General features: G+C 47.5%; 2 protein-coding genes across 10 annotated transcripts in view; both read right to left on the bottom strand.

The window, feature by feature from the left end:
• The window catches only part of Myh11 (myosin heavy chain 11), a 90,303-nt gene extending 89,131 nt beyond the window's left edge, over positions 1–1,172 (bottom strand). For 4 of the 6 annotated variants that reach the window (XM_013357878.4, XM_021725421.3, XM_040278333.2 and 1 more), the window contains exon 1: positions 1,036–1,172. The gene's annotated coding sequence lies outside the window, so the exon portion shown is untranslated. Of the gene's footprint in view, positions 1–438; positions 456–1,031 lie in introns of those variants that run through there. The other 2 variants (XM_005323695.5, XM_040278332.2) reach the window with 2 other exon arrangements.
• Positions 1,173–6,332: 5,160 nt separating this feature from the next.
• On the bottom strand, positions 6,333–21,394 carry Cep20 (centrosomal protein 20). 4 transcript variants are annotated; one of them, XR_001229712.4, is made up of 6 exons: positions 21,254–21,394; positions 18,871–19,068; positions 16,956–17,040; positions 11,216–11,344; positions 9,000–9,125; positions 6,333–8,541 (listed from the first exon to the last, which is right to left on the bottom strand). XR_001229712.4 is itself a non-coding variant. In XM_005323700.5 (5 exons), the coding sequence occupies exons 1-5, from the start codon at positions 21,318–21,320 to the stop codon at positions 8,538–8,540; spliced, it is 483 nt and encodes a 160-aa protein (XP_005323757.3). In that variant the 5' UTR covers positions 21,321–21,394; the 3' UTR covers positions 6,333–8,537. The 4 variants fall into 4 exon arrangements, 3 of the variants coding, with proteins under 3 accessions (XP_005323757.3, XP_021581099.2, XP_077880435.1); XM_005323700.5 differs by lacking the exon at positions 9,000–9,125; XM_021725424.3 differs by lacking the exons at positions 6,333–8,541; positions 9,000–9,125 and having other exon boundaries at positions 11,243–11,344; positions 16,938–17,040.
• Positions 21,395–25,396: the final 4,002 nt, after the last annotated feature.

The following is a 25,396-nucleotide window of genomic DNA, read 5'->3' as shown; positions in this document are numbered from 1 at the left end:
GGTCACCAAAGAGAACTAGTGAAGCTCTTCATCCACAGCGTGACTTCCGCTGCTAGACCCTGGCCAGTACAAGGTCATCTCTCAGCTCTTACTGCTGTAACTAAAGGCTCCCCGCCTTGGGTTTCTAAATATTTTTTTTTTTTGCTTCTTGACAAGCACGGCTTTGAAAGGTGTCTTTCCAAGAGTGGTGAAATCCCCAGCAGCTGTGAGAAGGGAGCCGACACCTCCCCCACTTGGGCCACTTTGTTAGGCAGGAGAGCAACTTTTACCCTGGGGGCGGGCAGCACGGGTCCTAGGACCTAACCACACACCTGTCCCGTGAGGATGCCAATAACATCCACCTGGACACCTGGGGCCTGAGCTCAACCCAGACCAGGTTCGGTTTTTTAAATCTGGAGGGACTGGGTCTGGAAGAAATCTGGGCTCTAATCAACAAACCTTATCTGCTGAGCCAGCTTTATCTCCCTGGAGTTATCCACTGGGCTTGATAACCGAGCAAAAGCCCCCTCCACTCTCCTCCACCCAACTCGGCAGAGGCTTTGAAACGCACTCGGAGCTGGACTCTCCCCGCCGTGATGGCGAGATGGGACTGTCCGGGAGCCAGCTGCACTTTTTGTGTCTAGAATAAAAACGAAGAGCCTGATGTGGCAGCCCGACAACCTCACACCGGCACCACCTGGGAGTCCTGGTTTTTCATTTTTTGTGGCACAGGGGCTGGACCAAGCCAGGGCCTCACACAAACTGGGGAGCTGCAGCCCAGCCCTCATTACCAGTAATTTTTTTGGGGGGTGGGGGGTGGGGGCGTCTTCCTGGAGATTCTAGCAGCGCCGGAGCTGGACCTGGATCCAGGCTGGGATTTGGGGGGAGATGTTGGTCTGGGGAACATCGGACCTGGGTAACAGGGGACCCCGCGGCAGCCCTTAGGAGAGGATGACAGAGACCCCACAGCTTTCCCCAGCGCTGCAGAATGCCTTACTGTGGGACCCTCAAACGCACCAAGGGATCTGCCCAGCAGGACCACCGCTACTTACACACCTCCTCCTGGGGACTGCGGAGCGGACGCTGGACGCAGAGCTCAGATCTGGCACACCTCCCAGGCCGGGGCGTCCAAATCTCCCTGCGCGCCTCGGACGCCTGGCTTTATAGCCCCAGATCTGGGGCGGTGGGAAAGAGGAGGTGGCCACCCACGGGGGGCGGAGGGGGAGGGTCCCACGTGCGGCCTCCGCGGCGCCCCCTGCAGGGCCCGAGAAGAGCCGCGGTCCCGGGGCCTCGGGCGCACCTGGCGCGGGCGCTCGGGGAGGGGCGCGGGCCCAGGGGACGCGCCTGTCGCGGGCCGGGTGTCTCACCCCTCGCTCGGGGCAGTCGCCAGGACTCTGGGTCCCTAGAGAAAGGGGTGGAGCGGGCAGCGACTGGGCTGAATACTGGGAATTTCTTCCCGAATTCCAGCCTCCCGGGCCTTAACCTCTTCCTGCCCGCGCGGGGGACCGCGGCGGATCCGACCTGACGCCTCCCTCCCTTGTCCCCATTTCATTCGCCTGCCACTGTCGAGGGAGGGGGCCGGCCGTGTGCGTGAAGGGCAGGGAAAGGGGATCGCGTTGACCGATTGACTGATTGATAAATTATTTATCAACTTTTCAGAGTTCGAGGCGGGCGTCCCTCGGTCCGCCCCGACGGCTGGGAAGGGGGCGGAAGGGGAATTTTCTGCTTTTCCCAACTTGCCGGCCCCACCTCCGCGCCCGCGGCCACCAGCAAAACTCAAGCAATCCCGCTCCGTGACTCCAGTCCCCCGGTGACCTGGGGCGAGCCAGTGCCTTCGCTGAGCCTTTGCATCAGCAAAATAGGACGTGGGAGAGGGTGGGGGCGGGCGGCTGTGTCATTTGCGGGGCGCGGGTCACCGTCCCGGGAGAACGTGGGGGCGCCTCTGCGCTGCGAGTTCCCGCTGCTCCTCCCAGGGACTCAGAGACCCAGAAGTGGCCTGCGATCCCCCTCCGCCGCGTTCAGGTGCCGCGCGTCGGTACCCGAGTCGCCTGGCTCCCGCTCCGGACTGTGGTCCCAGCCCCTGTCCCATCCCCCGTCCAGGGCCCCCCTGTCCCTCCTCCTCGGTCGCCCGCCCATCTCTATCCTTGGTCTCTGGCTGTCTTCTCCCGGTCCCTTTCCTCCCTGTCACCCGCACGCACAGGCCATAAAAGGAGTCGAGGCAGCGAGCTGGCCCCGCTCCAGGCCGGGGACGCCCCGCTCCCGCGCGGACCGCTGCGAGGTTCCCGGGCCGGGCGGGTCGGGCCGGTCCTCTCCCCCGGCGCTGGGTGGGAGACAACCCAAAAAGGCCAGGCGCGGGCTCCTCCTGCAGGAATTCCCAGCGCCGCATACCAGCCGGGGCTGCCCGCTCCCGCTGACTAAATATGGTGCCGAGCGCGGCGCGCGGGCGGGGATGGGGACCGGCCGCATCCCGCAGCTGGCCGCAGCCGCCGGCGGGTGGAGGGGACCCTCTGCCCGGGCAGAGCCCAAAGGGGCCGTCCCGCTCCAGGCCCACGTGCGCCCAACCGCTTTAAGCCGGAGGATCTGGGGAAAGGGTTAAAAAAAGTTGGGAAGACCCTTGGCAGGCTCTGTACCTGGCCCACGCCCTGTCCAACAGCCCCGGGGACCAATATGAACCAATATCTCCATTTTTCAGACGAGAAGACCGAGTCCCTACAGGAACCGGTTGACAGCCATGGATTGGTGCTGGGGCTTTGTGAAAGGAAGATGCACTTCCAGACAGGGGACATTGGGGTGGGGGGGTCGCAGGAGAAGGCCAAGGACAGGAGCTGAGGGTGACATCTGGGAGTCAAGCTGCCAGCGCCACTTTCTAGCTGTTTGGCCACGAGCAAGTGATTTCACCTTGCCAGGCCTGGGTTTCCACACCTGGAAAACGGCAGGACACCGGCCCTTCCTGTTTGGGGATAAGCAGTCCCTGATGTGAAAGGAGCAGACCTCTGGCAGGGCTCCGGGGAAACCAGGTCCAGCTGCAGCAGACCCTCCAACAGAACGGCCTCCCGGCTCCTTGCAGACAGCTGTGCAGCTCAGACCCTCCCGGTCCTGGGGACACCCCTCCAACTTCAAGTCCACCTGGTTTTCACCCTTGAAAGAATCTGCGCCCAACCCCCACCGGCTCAGAGGCCTAAATCCTTCTGCCAAGAGCAGCCGAGTTCCAGGGCTGGGGAAGTTCAGGGTGAAGCTCTTTAGAAGATGACAAATGAGCTGCTTCCCCACATACCTTTTCACATCTACACTGTAAAAGGAGTGGAAATTGTCTTTGCATTAGCAGAGAAAGGGGGAAGACTCCGCCGATCCTCACCTTCCCATCCTGGAAAGAGTCCAGAGCGGCTGGCCCAACCCAGCCTGGCCCCCTCCGTGGAAGGACTGGCATTCCCACCCCTGGCCCCAACAGTGTTATTCCAAAGGGCTGCCGCTGATTGCTTGAACTCGTTGGTAACTTTGAGAAGAGAGTAATCAGAAGTAGAGACTTTGAAGCCAATGCTCAGTTTTACCTGCTCTCTCCTGTGGTCCTTCATAAGGATATGACGTAGGTGAGGGTCTGGAGGGGTGAGACACCCAGGGCAGGTAGCTGGGGTAGTTAGCAGTGGGGCAGGGATTCCGAGCACCGCCTGAGTCTGCAGTAAGCACGACAGGCCTGACTTTTAATACTAAATAAGCACCAGCCAAGCAGCTGCGGGCTTGTGGCTGTACCTGAGTCCATTTTCTCAAAGGAAAAGTAAAGATTAGACCCTGCCTTGACTAGCTTGCCGAGTTGTGAATATGATGGTGTTGAAGCCTTCCAATAACCACTTCATCATGCGTGCTCCAGAAGTGCCCAGAGATGGCATGTTCACGTATGGCGGTTCAACATGTGCCTGCCCATGCTCCACGTTCAGATGCTGGAATCTTCAAAAGTGCATTCTTCTATGAATTAAAGCAGATGCCTGCTTTATTTCTCAGGTCTCAAAAGGCCAATTATTTTTAAGATGGAGACAAAAAACTACTTTACAAAATGTCACTTTGCCTGCTGTCAAATATTTTTCCTAGGCACGTCTTTTCTGTGAGGGACCATATAATGCGCGTTTCCATGAACTATGGGGGAGAGGAAATCTTTCTCTCAGGGTCTTTTTAAAAATAATTTCTTGGGCTGGGGATGTGGCTCAAGCGGTAGCGCGCTCGCCTGGCATGCGTGCGGCCCGGGTTCGATCCTCAGCACCACATACAAACACAGATGTTGTGTCTGCCGAAAACTAAAAAATAAATATTAAAATTCTCTCTTTAAAAAATAAAAATAATTTCTTGCTGTTTTCAAAAAGCCCCCAATGTGTGATCCCTCCAATTTTTCTTTTGAGACCCTAAGTTACTTAGGGTCTCCCTAAGTTGCTGAAGCTGGCCTCTAACTTGCAATCCTCCCACCTCAAACTCCCGAGCTGCTGGGATTGCAGGTGTGCACCACAGCACTTGGCCCCTTCTAATTTTTAGTTCTCAAAGATAGGTCACCCTAAGCATGATTTTCTCCTGTGTGGGCTTCAGGATTTATTTACTTAACAGGTAAATAGATTTATATACTCAAATACTTAATAGGCCCCAGGTATCATCTCAAGTCCACCTGGCCCAAGGTTGCTGACCAGTCACAGTTGTGTCCCCTGCACTGCCCAGAGCGCTTCCGTCTCAGCCAGGCGGCCCCACGCTTCTCCAGGCGTAAGACTGCACTGGGTAGTGACCTGCCACCCTCCTTGTCACCAGTTTCCAACTCTGGCCTCCCAGTAACTGTATATTCTCTACCACTATCTTAGGAAAGGGTCCCAAGAGTCTCAATAAAAATCGTTTTTTACAAAACCAAACATTTTCTTACCATATGATCCAGCCAGTGACGCTTTTTAGGAATTTATCCAAAGGAGTTGAAAACTTATGTCCAACGCAAAAACAAACAAACAAAAAACTCAACCTGCACATGGATGTTTGTAGCAGCTTTGTTCATAATTGCCCAATCTTGGAAGCAACAGTATGTCCCAAGTGGAGGATGGACAAATAACAGTGGAATACTACTCAAGACTAAAAAGAAATGAGCTTTCAAGTCATGAAGCAATGAGGGGAACTCAATGCAGGGTCTTGGGTGAAAGAAGCCAGTCTGCACGACTCCAGCTAGAGTCGTCTGCAAAAGGCAGAAGAAAGCCCAGCACAGAGGGTGTGGGGGGAAACTTGCTGTCTAACACTATACTGTGAACATATGTGAGTACACCTTTGTCCAAAACCACGGGACAGACACCAAGTGGTCCCTAACGCAACCATGGACTTAAGGTGTCAAAGCAGGCCCGTCCACAGTGACAGGTGCAGAGGCTGCTCGTCCCTGGGGCAGGGAGGAAAGGGCACTGTCCCTTCCCTTCTATTTAGCTGTGCATCTGCAACTGCTCTGAACAATATCATCTATTTCTAAGAAGGTAGTTTTCCTTCATTTTCTTTTTTAAAAATCCACGGAGATCACAGTCTGTGCCTAACAGTTGTTACAAACGTCACATACCAAGGGCCTCTAAAGGCAGACTGTCACAACTCGGTCCTTCCTGTGCACTTGGCTTTAGGCTAAAAGAACTCATCAAGGTCACACAGTCACACAGGCACGTGAGCCACACACAAATGTGTACTCACACGTAATCATAAGGCGATTCGTTTATTCTCTGCAAATACATATGACAAGCCTGTTCGTCATCTTCAAACGCCCTCTGAGCCTGCTCTGGATTTTTAGACTGTCCACGTTTTAAATCTCCACCTCCCTAAATCCCTCTGTTCCACTTTCCCATTTTTCCCAACTTCTCCCAACCCCAGGGAACCCACCAGCACTATGGAGTCCTCTCTTTCCTTGAGTCCATCTGTGCTCTGTTTCTTTCCCCCAGCGTCTCCCTGTCTCAGGCACCGCCTTTTTGAGCTCCTGGATTAAAAACTGACACTATTGAAAAACCTCAAGTATGGAGATTTCTGGGGCAGATTTTTTTAACATGAAGTCCTTCTTTTTGGATAATAAAATTCTCAGTGTATGTTTTGTCTTTTCTTTTCCAAATACAAATGTTTTTCAAACCACCCCTGCCACCCATTGTGATGCTACCCCCGAGGGACTGGCACAGGCCCCCACTGCACCCTGGGAATAGCTGCTGCGGGGTGACAGGGCTGAAGCCCAGGGCACAGACCCCAGCCCCTACTCCAGGTTCTCCACCATGAGGACCCCGACAGGCAGCGGGAGAGCCACCGGGTCCTTCTTCTATTTCTGAGCCCAGCTCTTGACAACACAGCAGCGATACAAACACCCTCTGCACACAGGTGAATTGCTTAAATATTTTTTAATTAAATGCTATATTGAAAGTATAAAAGTTGCCCAGGCACAGGAGTTACAGAATAATGCACACAGAGGCTACAACACCGGTGACAGTTCTAGTCAGCTTTCATTGTGATGGTTTTTCAACAGTATCCAAAATCATCAACTCCAGCATTTTTAATCTACATGATTGCAATTCCTGAGGTAAACTTAGTGACAACGACTTGGATGTGAACCAAGACTGCTGGGAAAAGTCAGATCTTCATATTCCCACATATGATACAATGGAATTCATAATTGTAACCAGACATTACAGATTTAAAAATGAAAATGGGCCCTTATAAGACTCTGCATCTACAGATATAGTTTTAACCCACAAACAGGGCTCTCAAAATCTTTTTTTTTTGGGGGGTACCAGGGATTGAACTCAGGGAAACTCAACCACTGAGCCCCATCCCCAGCCCTATTTTGTATTTTATTCAGAGACAGAGTCTCACTGAGTTGCTTAGAACCTTGCTGTTGCTGAGGCTGGCTTTGAACTCAAGATCCTCCTGCCTCAGCCTCCTGAGCCTCTGGGATGACAGGCATGAGCCACTGCGCCCAGCTCTCAAAATCTTTTGACTTATAAAATATAGTTTAAGGGGTTTCATTAGTAGTTTCTGATGGGCTGGGTAGCTCAGTGGTAGAGCACCTGCCTAGAAAGCCTGGGGCCCTGAGCTCCAGCCCAAGCACAACAAAATAAAAATGAAAAACAATGGTGGTTTGTGTTTAGATAAAAATTCTTAATCTGTAAGGAGTAAATACAACTAACATCATCAAATATAAAAATCAAAGGTTTCTGTCATTTTCAAAGTTAGCACAAACCCAGCACCCCAAGGAGGGCAACAACAGCGCCCGCCACAGCCCTCTCCCGTGGGAAGCACGCGGCTAGACCGGCTCGTCCAGGCGCTCCGAGTTCCAGCGCCCCACGACTCTGCACAGGAGCGGGCTGCCCTGAGAGCTGTCTTGGTGAAACTCCACATCACGAGACTTCCTTAGCAATGATCAAAGGGGCTTCTGGAGACACACGGACATTCAAAATGACCTCCAGAGCCCACGCAGGAAGGCGCGCGACCTGGGCCACGTGGGGCTTCAAAAGTGCCTCTAGGGAAAGCTCCTTCTGGTATTTCCCTAAAGCCTGTCTCTTCATGTCATTTCACATTCTTTTTTTTTAGTTGTAGGTGGACACAATATCTTTGCACTTATTTATTTATTTCTTGTGGTGCTGAGGACCAAACCCAGTGCCTCACACACATGAGGCAAGGGCTCAGTCACTAAGCCACAACCCCAGCCCCTTATTTTACATTCTTTTTTTTTTTGATATTTATTTTTAGGTGTAGATGGACACAACACAATGCCTTTATTTTTATGTGGTGCTGAAGATCGAACCTGGGTCCCGCCCGTGCGAGGGGAGCGCTCTACCGCTGAGCCACAACCCCAGCCCCCCTTCTTTTACATTCTTAATAAAACAAAATAAACTCTGTTTTACTTATAGCATGTTAAAAGAATTATTTCCTCCTCTACCTTTTAATTAAAATTTCCAGCGGAAGCCAAAATGGACTAAGGAAAGAAAAAGTACTTGGTTATCTATGTACAAATTTAACTTTAGGTAGTAATTCAGATATTTAAACTGAATCATGAGTGGTTTTCTGAAAAATAGGTCCTTTAAGAAAAATCAAACTGTACAGGAAATTAGTTTTGGTTTTAATATTCTTTAAGTCATGAATGAATTTTCCTACAAGTTCACATGATTCCAACTGAAGGAAATTTAATTCATGTGCATGTCAAGGAGCAGAACATGTGGATAAAGGTCTGGAACTTTTTTTAGAAGAAGGTACAAAGTTCTAAAAGCCCTTGCATTTTTCATGAACTTCTGGGCCTTCAAACTACTTCGTAAAATCCATGCACCTTCTTTCCAGTCACAGCCAATAAGCTAGATGACAGAGTTAGCTTTTATTCACAAATGCAGTAAAACACGAGGGGTCAAGTGTTGTGCAGAAACTCAAATTTCTACAAAATGCAAATAGTAGTTGTAACACTGGAATGATAAATAAGTTACTTAATACACACAATTTTAAGATAAAAGATACTCTGCATCGAAGTGTCATCTCTTCACGGCTTGAGAAAGGGGGAGAGCCTCGGTGTTGGTGCCTTCGCCCCTCTCCTTTCTTGGTGTTCACCTGGAATGAGTAGAAGCACATGTCAACACGTATCCTAAGACACAGGGGCGGCCATACCTGCACGAATTTTCCAATGCTGTCATGCACTCTTGGATGAGTTCTGAAGATGGCTTAAGATGATGAAAAAAAGTCTCTTTTTTTTGGTATTGGGGACTGAACCTAGGAGTGCTTTACCACCAAGTCACATCCCCAGCCCCCTTTATTTTTAAATTTTAAGACAGGGCCTTGCTAAGGTTTCCTAGGCTGGCCTGGAACTTGTGATCCTCAGCTACCCAAGGGGCCGGGATCGCAGGCCTGCACCACTGCACCTGCCTTTAAATGCACTTCTTAAACCTACTGAGGAGTCAGAAATGTTCATCCTTGAGGCTAACTATTCAAAAGAGTTTCTTGCCCTTTTTTTTTTTTAAGTGAAGGAGGCAGGCTGGAGGAAACCCCTGCGTGATGAGTTCCAGGCCTACCTCTTATTTGTAAGGAATGGAATTCACCAGGGAGGAGGACAAGTGGTGGGTCAGCTGCTGAGGGCCGCCAGAGCTCTTCCATCAGAAACCAGACCTTCAGACACAAGCGCCTCCCAGCAGCGCCCTCTGGTGGCAAGAAAAACATGGGCACATTCACACCTTCCTACCGAGATCTGAAAACTCCTGTGGAAAATGTTTTCAAAAGCCAAAAAACAAGACAAGAAAGCTCCAGGAGGCTTCTGTGACCCCTGCAGTGCTCTGGCCACAGTAAAGAGGGCACTTCTGCCCAGCCCAGCACTGCCACAGCTGACAGAGCCTTTCTTGTGTCAATTCTTTTAAGAAAATACAAATTTAGGCAAGGGATTAGAAAATGTAGATTTAGTACCAAAAATCCACACTTGGTTTTCAAATCCTTAAGAAGAGGTGACATCCGCCTTAGGAATAGGACACCTCTCCAGTCTGGATAACAGATGGGGATCTCTCTCCCTCCACATTTGGGCAACTTTGTTGACAGAACAAAATGAACAAGTTCCTTAGAGCACAGTGATGTTAGGTCTTCTAGAAAAGTCCTGTTCTATAAAATGGAGTCTGCATTTTTGTATAAAGTCGAGCTGATAAAGGTTTTCTCTAAACATCTTGTCTTTTATTCGGAGCAAAAACTTCTTTGCCTGCAAGATGGCAAGGGTCACCAGCAGCAGGTAGTAAGCGGGCTCTCAGAGGGGTTGCCCCACTCTGAAAGCTCTTATGAGGTGTGTTTTCATCTTGGCAGGCTTTGGGCTTATTTTCAAATGGAAGCAGATTTTGTTTGATGTCTTGTCTTGCGTCCGGATGGGCCGGTGCAGTGATAAGGCGCGTGGCTTGCAGAGTGGTCACTTTACTATTTCTGCGACCTCCTCAGTGCTGTCAGGTAAGAGTGACGCAGCTCCAGGCGTGCAGGTATGCAGGCTAAGAAAGCGAGTAGACTGCTGAACCATGTTCCTGAAACATGACGAAACATGTGGCTGACAGTGCTTCAAGTCATTGCACAAAGAAATCACTGTTGTGCCAAGAAAATAATTTGCAAGTCATTGTTCTTGTCCCACTGGATCAGTGGTCACCCTCACGGCTGGGTTTTCTATGGAGCTTGCCACAGAACAAAGCTGCTTTACTGCCTTGAAGCTGATTCTCTGATACTTTTGGCACTTTGTACCCAGAAGGTGTCTCTGGCCCTTCTTTCCCTCCGTGTCCATCCCCATGTGGTGTAAGACAGCAGGAGCTCATCAGTGACTTCCACCTCTGAACAGAACTTGGTCAAGAAATACTTGTCATTAGCAGGAATGTTAAAGAGACTGATTATAAGAAGCTTATGAGCCAGAAAGGCTTATTTCTCAAGAGGCTCTCTTTCTTCCCGGGACTAATACAATGTCTTGCGATTGCTGTGTAACAAGTGCTCGTATGTCACCAAGATCCACTGGAACAAACGGATATAGTCACATATTCCTGGGAAGCGTGTAAACAATTTGTGCTGGTTTTCAATATTTGTACACTGTGACCAGCAATTCTACTTTACGTGCCCACACAGAAGAACTACTGGTAGGAGTGGGCAGAGCAATGAGCTCTCTACCACGGCTGGAAACACAGCTAAAATGCAATCCAAAACGGAGGCTCTACTACTGATGTAACTGAACAACTGAAAGCTCATTTTAACAGCAAGCATTCTGAAAAAAAAGATCAGTCATTCTAAGAATCCATTATTTGTGAAAATAACGACCATCTACTGTACAAAAAAAAAAAAATCCTGAAAATGCAAAGGACACATGGCCCATGACTTCTCCATCTGTGTTTAGCTCCTGGACAGAAAAAAATGATCCCTTGGTAAAAAAAAACTACTTTTGCAGTATACAGATCTGCAGTGCTCCAAGGACTATAAATAAAAATCAGGTTTTGCAAAACTTTTGTGTGTGTATATGAATTTACATGTATGTGTACACACACACACACACACACACACACACACACACACACACGGACTTTCCCAGTTATTCCCCTACTTTTTAAAAAAATTTTCTTTCCAAAAAGTATTTCTTGAAGGTTGAGTAACATAAGCTCACTGTTTTAGATATAAATGAAATTAAACTTCGGCTCAAAAGCTCAGGAAAAACTCCTTCAAGGATACAAACGCACAGGAAGAAAACACATTTGCTAAAGCTAAAAGAGGAACCTCAGGAACCTCTTACCCATCGGCCTTCTTCTGTCTGACAAGATTTGGGTTTGAAGGCTGAAATGAAGACTCCTTCAGAAAGGTGTTTGGGATGCTGTCCTTAGTTCCATGCAAGAAATGAGCCAAAATTCCATATAAAAGAGGTCTATATCAGGAAGAAAACAAAAAAAAAATCAATTAACATAAAAGGGACAACTAAAAACATTTATTCTTTAAAGATAACCTCTGACACCAAAATGGCCAAGTAATTCACTAGGCTTAAAAACAGTTCTATAAGCCAGGGCAGTGGTGCATGCCTATGATCCCAGTGATTCAGGAGCTGAGGCAGGATTATCATAAGTTCAAGGCCAGCCTCAGCAACTTATGAGACCCTTTCTCAAAAATCAAAGGCTGGGGATGTGGTTCAGTGGTAAAGCACCCCTGGGCTCAATCCCCAGTATCAAAAAATAATATTAAGAAAATAGTGTGTGATTATTATTTGAGTTGTGAACTATTCATACTCTTTAAGTTTAAAAGTACCATTAAATTGAAGGAAAATTTAAAACCTAGAGAAAACATGTGAACAACTTAAAATTCATATAAACGGAAATACTATGAACCAATTCATAGGAATTCAGCTTTTAAACTCCAAGTCCATAGACCTCCCAGTATTTGACTCTGCCTGGTAACAGGACAGCAAATGCCTGTTGAATAAATCAGGGCCCAGAAAATGTCACACATCCAGACAGCCAGGGCTCCAATACTGGCTTTGCCACTTGTCAGCTGTGGACCCCTGGGCGAGACTCAGCCTCCGGGTCTCCTCAGTGTCTCTGCCTCCTGAGGTGGGGAAAGCACAGGCCCTGAGTGTTTAGGGCTTGCCCGGCACACACGTGGCAGCTGAATTTTAGAAGCTACACACAGTTCACAAAACACTCCTACTCCTCCTCATTTTATCCTCCCTTTGTGATGTCATAACCATTATCATCAATTTGTGAATGAGAAATCCACAGTCCAGAGAGTAAATAAAGTTCATATTTACACCCCAAGTCCTATACTTTTTCTAGAAATATGCCACCCAGGAATTTATATCAGTGCCTTTGCATCAATGAAAGCTGCCCTGTTGACAATACAGAAATGTTTTTAATTTCATCCTTGAAAATCCAACAACTTGACTGATTTTCTTAGATATCCACCTACTTATCAGCTGGTATGGTTCAAAGCATGAACAAGCCCTTTGAAACTGGGCCCAACTGCCCTCCCTGTGCACTGGTCTCAGTTCCAACACACGGAGTAAGGTGGAGAGTGACAGTGTCTACCTCCTGGCTTTCTCTCTAGGGGAAGGTACATTCCCAAGGACTCTCCAGCAGCCCCCTGGGAATGAAGAGCCAGGAGCTGAGGCCTCCTGCCCGTCAACAGCTGGCTACAAGCCACCCGAGAGCCAGCTACAAGCCACTCCCAGCCCTAGCAAGCCCCAGACGCCCGCCGCAGCCTCAGGAGGGAGCCTGAGCTCGACTCCCCAGCTACGCCCATTCCCACATTCGCTGCAGACAAGGATAAATATTTGTTTTAAGCCATCAGATTCTGGGGCAGTCGCTCAGGCAGCAATTAATAATTGCATATCAAAGCAATTTTCCCATGTTACCAGGAAAGCAGGCAAGGAGGTTGCTCTAAGAGGAGGCCCACCCCTTTCTTAGACAGGCCTCACCTAGCAATTAAAAGATACGTCTCCTATTATTTTAAGCCAGTCTTTCCCCAAGTATTAATTTGTTAAGATGATTGTTAAGTGTTTAAATTTTTATATTTTAAATATGGATAAGATTGACAAAAGATTGAAATTTTTAAAAAATCAGGTATTCTAACTTGTATATAACTAACACATTTAACTTGCAATTTCATGGATATCAAGATTCATTTTTTAAAATAGGTTTTAAAAAGATCATTTAAAGTACAGCCTCACATACAATACTGGAAAATCAAACCTCTTGAAAACTGGAACTTTCTTCATAAAATTGGCACACCCTCATTTGGTGGCAGGGTTTGACCTAACATATTATCCATGAAAACTTCTGGATTTTCAAGACCCAGCTGCCCTAAGGGTTTCAGAACTGGCACAGAAGATCTGCACTAAGTGAATAACCCGAGTGGTACGGGGAATGGCAAACTTGGCAAATGCAAATCATTAAACTCAGCAAAAATAGAGCTTGAAGAATCTCCCTAAATTTTTGGAAGTAAAGCCGTCACTTACTTCTTAATACTTTCATCTGCAGCAAGTATCTCAAAACTACCAAGAGCCAGGAAGACTGTATCAGGGTTCATTCCCAAGTGCTACTGGCAAACCAAGGTCCTGAACTGGATGCCACCTTACCTCCTGGCCCGTCCCAAGTCACACGTAGACTCCTCCAAATTACCACTCCCACCATTTCTACTCTGCCAGTTTTCTATACTTTTCAAAATTTGTCAAAATATATGCTTTCTAAAGTGTTACCCACTGCTTTAACAACTCAGTGTTTAAGTACAGCTATCAACTATACCCATGAACGCTGGCTTTACAGGATGTGAATACTTATGCCAAAATTGGTCCCTCTGTCAAACAGGTTAGGTAACAATGGCTCTTTGATTGCAGGATTTCTCAGAGCAATTGCCCTAATAAGGTGATATGAATCTCCAAGAAGGGATGTGGTATGGTAGCTTCCTGCTCAAAATCCCTTTTGCAGTGACTCTCATAGGACAACTGTTCTGTGGATCACGCTTTGGGCATGGTTGGTTCCCAGAAAACACTGCAGAAAACAATTCCTACTGCTGTCTCCAGAGCCTACAACAGTGTCTGACACACAATGGGTTCTCAGACACTTTTAAGTGAACCACCATCCACTGCGGTATCTGTTGCAATAGCAAAACACTGGAAACAACCTAAATGTCCACCGATAGGAGCAGGTGCCAATCATTTATGGTACACAGAACACTACAAAGTTGTCTTAAAACAGAAAGGGGAAACAGTTTTGCCGGAGGAGGGGAAATGGGGGAAGGTGGCCTTCAAAGATACCCTTAATATTTATGTAGTTAAAAAACTCAAAGACAAAGCGTAATGTTCCAAGCCGGAGGGGAAGGAACTCAGCGTCTGCTGCATGACTCCGCACTGCTCTGTATAGCTGGGATAACTTATAATCTTATTAAGAAAAAAAGATTTATGTACTCTGGGATGAAAAACAAGTGGCAAATACACCCCCTGCACAGGCAGGAGAGAGTTCACACGGGTGGGTTAAATACAGCGTAAGTTTGAATGGCTGCAAGGGGAGTCCACGGTGGGCGTCTGGGGAAGTGAGACTGGCTTTCAGCGAGGGCCAAGCTTGTTCCTCTTCAATGGCTGCTCCTCTGTGCTGTCTGCATTCTTCCTCAACAGCAATTGCTACTTTCACTGTCACTTAAAACACTCTGACCCTCTGCTGAAGAGGTCTGTCCTGACTCTTCCAGCCACTGCTCTGCCTCCGGGAGCCTGTGGCAGTTCACAGAAGTGTCTGACTTTAAGAGGGGCAGGCAGGCAGCGCGTCCCCTCCTCCTGTCCTGCCTATCGGGCCCTTCCATCAGAGCAGCAGACCTCCCAGCACAGGGGTGAGCGGGGTCTGGATGCTCGGGGGATGCGAATGTGGAGTGTGAGCTGGAGACGTGACTGTGGGGTCCGGGTGTGCACTAGCGCCAGCTACACTTATTTGGATCAAATTCTAGATTCAGAATATGGCGTAATGGAATTATCTTCTTTCTAGTCAGTCTAATTTTGCTGCTAAAGCCTTCTACAATCATTTACTGCCCACATGAGGACTTTAAAGAAAATATACATCAATAGAACTGAGATAAAAGGGTTTTTTCCCTCTTTTTCAAAGCAACCCTGATTTTATATAGTTAGTAATTATCTGGGTAATGGAGGTTCAGTGCAGTAAGCATTTTATTCATGTGTGTAGAGAACACGGTGACAGGGGCTGGGGTGGTGGCTCAGTGGCAGAGCAGTTGCCTAGCATGAGGCACTGGGTTCGACTCTTAGCACCACATATAAATAAATGAATAAAATAAAGATCCATCAATATCTAAAAAATATATTTAAAACAAAAAGAGAACACGGTGACATACCATGACAAATAGAAATGAATGTCACATATCCTTTTTTCTTAAAGATTCCTGTCCAATAGATGAACTATAAACAGTTAACTCTAAGAAAAAAATGAAACACACATATAACAAAAGTAAAAATCAAATCTTAAAGAAACACAGAAATGTGGAAAGAAGAGGAAGAAAAATGTCAAAAAGGAGTTAACATCTGAACAGGGCCAGGGTGACGAAGGACACTCCCACAGGAAGTGAGACGAACAAGGAAGTGACCCTGTCTGCGAGGCTAAGGGACAGTTGGTGCAAAGGCAGAGAAGCTTGGGGTTACAAGGTGTCCTCTGGGGACGACGCACAGTGAGGTGTGAGCCAATCCCACCAGAGACGGGTGGGAAGACGCGGCTGGCCACGCTGGGCCGAGGCGCTGGGGCTCGTCACATCCTCAATGTTGTTTTTAAACCATGCAACAACCTGTTGAAAGACAGTGGCAGGTAAAACAAGGTGGAAAAGGAGGTGACTGGAGATGAAAAACCTAGTCAGAGGGTTCCTGAGCAGTGGGGTACAGGGTGGACAGGGGACGTGAGGCAGAAGCAGTGGGATCTGCGGAGGGACCGGTAGAGAACAGAGAGCCGGCACCAAGAGGGACTAAGACCTGAGCAGCTGCAGGAGGCTCCCACGGAGGCAGGGCGTTGAGGAGATAAGAATAACCCATTTGGTTTCCGGACATGCCAGTAGAAACCCGGCCTACGACTTAAGACTCCAGTTCAAAGCAGGCAGCAGCAGGCAGCATCACTAGAGCCTCCAGAGGCCACAGAAGAGGAGGTGGAGGACAAGGAGAAGGGAAAGCAGAGGGCAGACTTGGGGGCGGGCGCAGGTGAAAGGAGCCCTAAAGAGTCAACAAAGAAACTAAGAGCACTATGAGGAAGCCCCAGAAACTAGGACGTAAAGAGTCTTAGAAACAAATGACAAAAAGCATTTTAAGACCAGTCAATATTACAAAAGGCTGCAGAAACTCAAGTGAAGTTGAACTTCTCAAATCAGAAATCCACAGACGCCACGCTTGGCCCGCGGGCCTCAACCCAGAGTAGAGGGCCGGGCAGCACATTATCAGGGGCACCGACTGCACGGAATTCAACTGGCATGTAAGTCAAAGGCTTCGCGGTAATCAACCCCATCACACCAGGAGGGAGAATCAAAAGCTCAATGAATTTTTAGAAAGAGAAGGAAAGGTGCTGGGGCAGGCTGCCTGGAGTGGCCTGCCAGCCTCAGCCCTCTTCCGCCCACCCAGGGACCCTCTGGAAAGAACCACCACCAGAAAGTGTCGCCCACTCCCACCAGGGTGGCATCAACCCGAGGACAGAACTTGAGATGCAGAGCGGGCGAGAGGGAGAGCAAGTGAAAGTGGCCCTGAGAAGAGGGCTGGGGTGGGGGTCAGTACAGCCATGTCCAGCATGCACCAGGCCCTGGGTCCATGCCCAGCACCACCAAAAAAAAAAAAAAAAGTAGAGATGCTTAGTCCTCTGACAGACACCATAGGGATTTTCACGAGCAGAGCGGACCTTCTCACTGCTGCACACCAGATCTGGGTCAAGACCTGCTGAATTAAAGAGAAACCACAGCCCCCTGCGCCAGGAGGACTCCTGCGCCAGGAGCTGAACGCCCACCTTAAAGAAGCTTCTTACATTTTGTTGTCCTTTGACTCTTCAAAGGCATTTAGTTCACGGACGAGAAACTGTCTGTCCAGTGGAACTGCAGGTTGACCAGATTCTGGAGGGGAAAAATTCATTAAAACACCGAGTCTGTTAATCTAATAACAAATGTGATTTTGATAACAACCATACTTACCAGATACACATACGCTTTTCAGATTTGGGAAGATTAATGACAGAACAGGGTAGATCCACCTGCAACTGACTTTATATGACTTTGAAAAATTCATTCTGTTAATGCAAAACTTAATGCAGTTTAACCTAAGTTTTTAAATCCCCAATTCTGGATTGAAAATACTCTTTCTGCCTCTAAATTATAATACTAGACTTCAATCAGTTTCCTGAGAAGCCAATGCAGCATTACTTAGCCATAAAGAAGAATGACTTTAAGACATTTGCCAGTAAATGGACAGATCTGGAGACTATCACGCTAAGTAAAATAAGACAATCCCCAAAACCAAAGGTGAAATGTTTTTGCTAATATGTGGAAGCGAACCCACAATAAGGGGGAGAGGGAAATAATAGATGTTCAGTTGATTAGATAAAGGGGAATGATGGAAGGGCTGGGGATATAGCTCAGTTGGTGGAGTGCTTTGCCTCCCATGCACAAGGCTATGGGTTCAATCCCCAGCACCACCAAAATATAAACACATAACTACTAATAACTCAATTTTGAAAAAATATATCCATTTGGCAGCAGTAATTCTAAAAGTAAAACTGGATTTGATATCAAGTGCCGGCAGGGACACAGGCAACTGGAACTCTCGTACTTCCCTGGTGGGAAAGTAAAATGGCACAGTTACTTTGGAAAACAGCTGGCCCCTTTTCCTATAAAGGTCTGTGAACATTTACCACACAACCCAGCAACGCTACTCCTAGCTATTTACCCAAGAGAATGAATATTCATGTTCACATAAAAACTCATAAGTAAATGTTTACAGTGGCTTGATTCATAACTGCCCCAAACTAGAGACCACCTAACTGCCTAACCACTGGAGCAGGTGAACTGGCAGGGCCACACGGTTTCCCTGGGGATAATGCCACTTGCAGGGACAGCCAGCATGGCTGAACCTCAGGTGCAGTATGCAAACAACAGGAGGCAGAGTCAAAAGGCTTTACCAACATGCTCCATGCAGGACACTCGGGAAAAGAAGACCCCAGAACAGAAAAATGACAGCTTAGTGAGTGTCAGGGCGGGGCTGAGTGACAAGGCTGGCCACAGATGGGTGCCAGAAAATCTCCTGAGGTGACGGAAATGTTCTGTGTCTCGACTGTGACTGTGGTGGTAGTTACATGATTGAACATGTTTCACAAAATCCATAGAACTGTACACTAAAAAGGGTAATTTTTTTTTTGTATGTAAATTTTACACTTTTTTTTAAAGCCAAAACATTTAATATGAAATTTGGTTACCTCACTGGATTTCATTCTAGGGAAGCCAAAATCCAAGATAACTAGCTGATGTCACTGGCATCATATAGCCATCTATAACAAACTGAGGGATGCAGAAATGTATGTTTAATATTAAAGGACCTGTAATGGAAAGTTCTAGCTAGTATTTTCTCCTGTAGTATGTTAAACTTTATAAAAATTTGTTTGATGGGCTGAGGATGTGGCTAAAGTAGTAGCAAGCTCACCTGGCATGCATGAGGCCCTGGGTTCGATCCTCAGCACCACATAAAAATAAAATAAAGTTATTGTGTCCACCTAAAAGCTAAAAAATAAATATTTTAAAAAAAATTTTGTTTGAGCTGTGAAAAGAGCACATATGATTTTTATGATCCAGTCACCCAGATGACACTGCTTGGTAATGAAATTGGACTTCTAGGATAAATTGGGGAACGGGAGGCACAGATTCTGCCTCAAGTGATAAACCATGACCACTTACCTGCTGTGAGGACCGATGCCGTATACTTATATTTGTTGAATTCCAAGTACTCCCGAATTAATTCGTTAATTAGAAGGTTTTCATGAGACAACGTTGGTCGGGGTTCATGATCATCATCTAGGGCACTGAAAACTTCAGCTCGGATCCTTGCTTTTAAATGCCCTAGTACCCCCCTTTTTTCCAAGGTGTCCTTTAAAACTGTTAAATATAAAATATTAATGCTTCAGTTATAAATTTTGTCACTGTTGGGTATGTTCTCAAGAAAAATGTTTAAAAGGTAAATAGTGCAAATGCAGCCCTTGAGCTAAACAAAGTAACCAAGTGGTCAATGACACTGACCACAAACCATGCTTGTAAAACAAAAACAAAACAAAAACAAAGTTTCCAAGTTGTAATGATTTATTCTGAATATAGTTGAAGGAATTCAAGTTTATCCCTATAGCATCTTTGTGGTCAGGGGCTGTAGTCTGAGACATACTCCCAGACTACAGACGGGAAAATATAGGGGGATAAGAAGTAGAGTTGGCTTACCAGGACCTAGCCTACCTCCCCCAATCTCTCCTATGTTCAAGAGCATTTGTCACTGCAAATGGATTCTGGGCTTCACCAACAGCCTCCAGTGCAGAAAGGTGATTAAAGAAAACTAGAAGCCATAAAGAAAGGAATGTGTCATATATTTTGTATAAAATATATGATACCTTTGATACCCTTCGGGAATGGCCCAGTCTGAATGAACCGGTTTGGGGGCTTTTTGTTTTGTTTTTTTCTAATGACAGTTATGAGTGCTTAAAAAAGATAAAAAGACCTGCAGTGGTGGCCCACGCACCCGTAGGATCGTAAATTCAAAGCCAGCCTAAGCAAAAACAAGGCACCAAGCAACTCAGTGAGACTCTGTCTCTAAATAAAAATCAAACTAGGGCTGGGGATGTGGCTCAGTGGGCAAGTACCCCTGAGTTCAGTCCTGGTACCCCCCAAAAACAAAACAAAGCAACAATGAAGGTGCTTGTGCCCGAGGTGGCCTGAATTCTATACACACAAGGCACGAGGTATGCAAAAAAAGCAAAGAACCACAGAAAAAGAACAAGACACCCCTCCTCCCCAAAAAGATAAAACGTCCATAAAATTTAAGATGTTTGGCAAACAAGCTTTCATGGACTTTCTTTTGGACACAAAGCACATTCAGAACTGGGGAAAGCAGAGAAAATGGCCCCTCTTCAAGTCAGTGTAGGACAAGCAAAGAGCAAATCGCCCTCTGGGTTCCATATCATTTTCCCTTCTCTTTATTGTTATGCCTAGAACACTGCACCATAAAAACTCCATCAGAAAGAGGTTGTTGACCTGGCTGATCCCCCATGGAATACTGTTGAGAGCCACAGCCAGTCTGAGGGATGCCTGGCATTTGCCAGAGGGAATGGTTGAAAGGTGAGCACCAGGGAACCATTGAGATGATGATTTGAGTTGAGCTATATATAATTGCTGTGATGCTGGATTGATTGTATTGTATATTTGACCTTTACTGTCGGGCAATAGGGAGGCTCTTGCTGCCTTGGGCGCCTGCTACTTTGGAGTTCCTGTGAGTTCTTGCGGGGAAACCAGAACTCAGTTGACTCATTAAGCAGGTTTATTGCCCGGTGATGAAGACCTGGCATCGCGGTGCGCCTAATCTGGGTTCCCACACTTGTCTCTTCCTCGGTAAATGACTTCGGGCACTTCCCCTCTTAACAGCTCAGTTTCCCAGTCCAGGCCACGGGTACAGGGCATCCATCAGATGACGCACGGCCGTGGGCAGTGCTTAATACCCAGCTCAGGCGCTGACCAGTGTGCAATCACTAACACTTGTCGGGACGTCTGCTTCGAAGTTAATGGCCTTAAATGTTCTTAATGACATGCACAGAACTTTCCCGAGTGGCCACACCAGGAAACTCTGACCCCGGTTTCTCCTGATGGACAAGCGGGACCTCCTGAGCAAACCGAGCCAACCGGTCAGGACGGAGCTCCGACCAACGACCGCTGTGCGTACAGCAATGGTGACTGCCCAGTGGTCGCGACCCTGCATCCCGGGGCAGCTCGGGTGCCAAGCCCGCCCGGGCCTCCCTCTCCCCAGCCCCGGCGGGGTCCAGAAAGACGCGCCAGAGGCCCAGGGTGCAGCCCGGGAGCCCGCGCAGGGGCCCGCGGGTTCTGGGCTCTGGCTGCAGCTCGACGCCGCTGGACCTCCGCGTCCCTCCCAGAGCCCGCGCGCGGCGGTCGCCACCCCCGCCGGGCGCTCCCTGATACCGCAGAACGAGCCCCGCAAAGGCCCAGCCTGTGTTCCTTCCGGCCCGTGCTCTTCACCGGTGGAAGTCGCGATGCTTACCACCCGGCGAGCCGCCCTGCTGGTACTCACCAGCCTTGAGCTCGGCGACAGTCGCCATTTTCAACGGCCGCCGGGGGCGCGCCGCGAAAGCGCGCATGCTCAGTTCCGCCCTCCCGCCCCGGCGTGGTCTACAGCCAATGAGCGCACAGCCCAGTCCCGCCCTTCTCTGTTTATGTTCTTCGGGATTGGATGAGTGGCGAAAGTCCACGAGAGACTCCACCAATCAGTGAGCGCACTAGGCGGGCCCTGCTCCAGGAGGCGGGAGGTGGGAGGAGCCGGGACAGAGACAGTTCAAGCGTTGACCTGTGGGTGCTGCTGGCGCCTCGGTGCTTGACTGCAGCCTGCGGAGCCGCTCGTCCTCCGCCCGCTGCTCATCAGTGCAGCTTTGAGTGCTAACTGCTAATGTTACCACCGTTCAGCCGCTGGCTCTCAAAGTGGGCAGGCCTCGATACCATTTGGAAGACTGGTTAAGAGAGACGTCCGGGTCCCAGCCTCGGAGCTTCTCAGTGAAACTGAGGCGCGGCCTGGGGCTTTGCCTTTCTATCAAGTTCCCAGGTGACGCCGACGCTGCTGGTCTGGGAAATCCCACGTTGAGGACCGCTGTGTTAAGCACCGGCTGTGAGTCTGACGTTGGGCCAAGTCCTTTCCATACCTTAGCTCAGTGATTTCCCTGTAAGATCCCCAGCAGAAGGTGACGGTGACATCTGAATCCAGGCCTCTTTCTCTTCAAAGCCGGCTGTCTTCCACCAGCACTGAATACTGCGCAGTGCACATAGGGAATCCAAGAGCTATTTTGCGGAAATAACTGACGAAGGAATAGGCTCTCAGATCCCCAGAAAAGGAACATGGGAATCAAGTGTCCCAAACTGAATGTGAGGTTGCATGATTCCAATTTGCATCACCAGGGAGATGGAAAGCCTTGGTTATACAAGTGACATGGATTGACGTGGGTTCTACAACTGTGCTCTTTAAAATGCTGGCCGGAAATATCAAGAATATAAGTAATAATAAATGTTGGTGAGGATGTCGGGAAAGGGTAAGGCACATACACAGTTGATGGGACTGCAAATTGGTGCGACCATTCTGGAAAGTAGTATGGAGTTCCTCAAAAAACTGGGAATGGAACAAGCCTTTGACCCAGCTATCCCACTCCTTGGTGTGTATCCAAAGGGTTTAAAATCAACATACTACAGTGACACAGCCATGTCAATGTTTATGGCACCTCAATTACAATTGATGAGCTATGGAAACAACCTAAGTGCCCTTGAAGAGATGAGTAGATAAGCAAATGTGGTCCACGTACACAATGCAGCATTATTCAGCCATAAAGAAGAATGACTTTCAGACATTTGCCAGTAAATGGATAGATCTGGAGACCATCATGCTAAGTAAAATAAGACCATCCCCAAAACCAAGGTGAAATGTTTTTGCTAATTTGTGGAAGCAAACCCACAATAAGAGGGGAGAGGGAAAGAATAGATACTCAGTTGATTAGACAAAGGGGAATGATAGGAGGCCTGGGGTTTAGCTCAGTTGGTAGAGGGCTTGCCTCAAATGCACAAGGCTATGGGTTCAATCCCCAAGCACCACCAAAAAAAAAAGAAAAAAAAAGGTGGCAGAGCAATGATGGGAAGGGAGGGAAGAATGGAAAAGGAAAGACAGTGGAACAAACCTGACATAATTTTCCTATGTACATATAAATACACCAGGTGAATCCCATCACTGTGTACAACCAGAAGAATGGGGTCCTAATTAGAATAAGATATTTTCATGTTTGTATAATTATATTAAAATGAATTCTACTGTCATGTATAACTAAAAAGAATCAATAAAAAAATAAATAAAATGCCGGACAGCCCAATAATAGATATTCTGGATCCCAATGTGCTCAGCACATTGTCAAAGAAACAAGGTAACAAGTACACGACATTGAAGATTATTCTTTGAAGTTTTTGTTTCAAAAAATACATGTTTTATATATATATTTTAGATCCCGAGGTTGTCTTTCTTTTTTAAAATGTTTACTTATTTATTAGTTGTAGTAGTAGTACAGGTATTGAATCCAGGGGCACTCTACCAGAGTTACATCGACACCCCATTTTATTTATTTATCTATTTTTTTAGTTGATGATAGATCTTTATTTTTTTAATAAAATAAAGATCTATCATCAACTAAAAAAATGGTGCTAAGAATCGAACCCAGTGCCTCACACATACCAGGCACTTGCGTTACCACTGAGCCACAGCCCCAGTCCCCCCCCCATTTTTTTTTTTATTCAAAGACAGATTCTGAGTTTGGCCTTGAACTTGGGATCCTTCTGCCTCAGCCTCCCAAGTCACCAGGATTATAGGCGTGCATCATTGGCCCCAACTCCTGGGGTATTTCTCAAAGAGGGTAGCAGTTTAAAAAAAAAAAAAAAGTTAGAAAGACCATCTAACCATAACAGGCTCATCCTAATCTAGAGGAATCAATTCTTATCCCTAGATAGATTGATTTTTTAAAAAAAGTATTATTAAATTGTCAATGGACCTTTATTTATTTTTGTGTGGTGCTGAGGGTCGAACCCAGGGCCTCACGCATGCCAGGTGAGCATGCTACCACTGAGCCACAGCCCCAGCCCCGACAGATTCATTTTGGACCCTGTGGGACACAGATCTGTTCTGGAACCTCTGAAAGTTCCTTCCCGTCAGGTCTCCCTACTCTGCAGCACCACACTGCCTACATGCCTGCTCACCATCTCAGGAGATTTATTATGAGGATCAACTAAATTCCTTTGGTGAAGTTTGAGCTCTTCAGAAAGAAGCCCTACTGAATATATTGAGGCAAAGAACACTGTGACTGATTAGTAGTGCCATTGATCATTAATCAGCAGGTCCTGCTCCAGAAGCTTTACTTTAAGTACTCCCTAAACCCCTCCAAAGTTCACACTTACTCTGCAATTGTCTTGAGTATAATTTTCTTCAAAAATACGCACTTGCTGGAGGTGGGGGCAGGCACCTATAGTCCCAGCTACTTGGGAGGCTGAGAAAGGAGGAGAAGAGGATCGATTGAGCATAGGTATTCAGGGCCAGCCTAGACAACAAAGAGAGACACCACCCCCCCCCCATCTCTTTAAAATAATTAAATCAAAACTTGAATTGAGTAAAACGCTGCCGGCAAGGATGTGGTTAAGACAGGCACTGCCGTAGGGAATGGGTGGGCGGGCAAATTGGCGCCACCATCCAGAGGCTGTTTGGCAATATCAAATCAGCCTTTCATACCCTTTCCCCCATCAGTTCTGATTCTAAGAATGTACCTTGCAGAATACTCACACCTAATAGTAAAGGATACATGTCTAAGGACATAGGTACATAAACAGTGATCAGCACTGTTTATTGTAGTACAAAACTGCGTACAACTCTCGGTAAGGCTAACACAAGAACTGGCGATGCTAAATGCTGTCAAGCACGCCATATGGCTGGAGGGAGAACCAAGTTGCAGTCACTTTGGGAAATTGCTTGGTGATTGCCTATTAAGTCATACGTGCATTTATGTAGCCCTTGTAATCCCAACCCCAGGCGTTGACCCAAGATGCAGAAACTGAAGTCCACACAGAAGCCAGGAACTAATAAGAGCAGATTCATTCGTAATTGCCCTAAACTGAAAATGACCCAATGCCTTATGACTGGTGAGTGAATAAACAGACTGTGGTGGGTCTGCACTACAGAGTATCCCTTGGTAATAAAAAGGAACCAACCATGTTCCTGAGCCTCAGCATGGCTGAGTCTCACACCCACTGTGCTCAGTGAAAGAAACCAGGTTCCAAAGGCTGCATCCTGTGTGACATGCCTGAAAAGGCAAACACAGGGACAGAAAGCAGATCCCTGGGTACCAGGTGCTCAGGAGGACCCAGGGGATGGCTTCCCATGATGCACTAGGACACTCTCTGAGGTGATGGAGCTGCTCTGTATCTTGATTAGAATTACAGCCTTGGGCATGTTTGCCAAAGTAACACTGTACACTTGAAAGGATGATCTTTACTCCAGGTATACCTCCCTCCACCTGACTTTTTGAGGAATACTGGAAATATTGCTATCATCAGGGCAGGGACTGTGTAAATAAATGACAGTGCAGCCACAAGAGGAGTCCTAGGCCTTTCTCCCAAAGACTGGCTCCTAAACATCCACATTCAC

Source organism: Ictidomys tridecemlineatus, chromosome 10 (assembly GCF_052094955.1).
Source record: "Ictidomys tridecemlineatus isolate mIctTri1 chromosome 10, mIctTri1.hap1, whole genome shotgun sequence".
NCBI lineage: Eukaryota > Metazoa > Chordata > Mammalia > Rodentia > Sciuridae > Ictidomys > Ictidomys tridecemlineatus.
The sequence above is the reverse complement of the archived record's forward strand: the minus strand, read 5'-3'. Positions and strand labels throughout refer to the sequence as shown.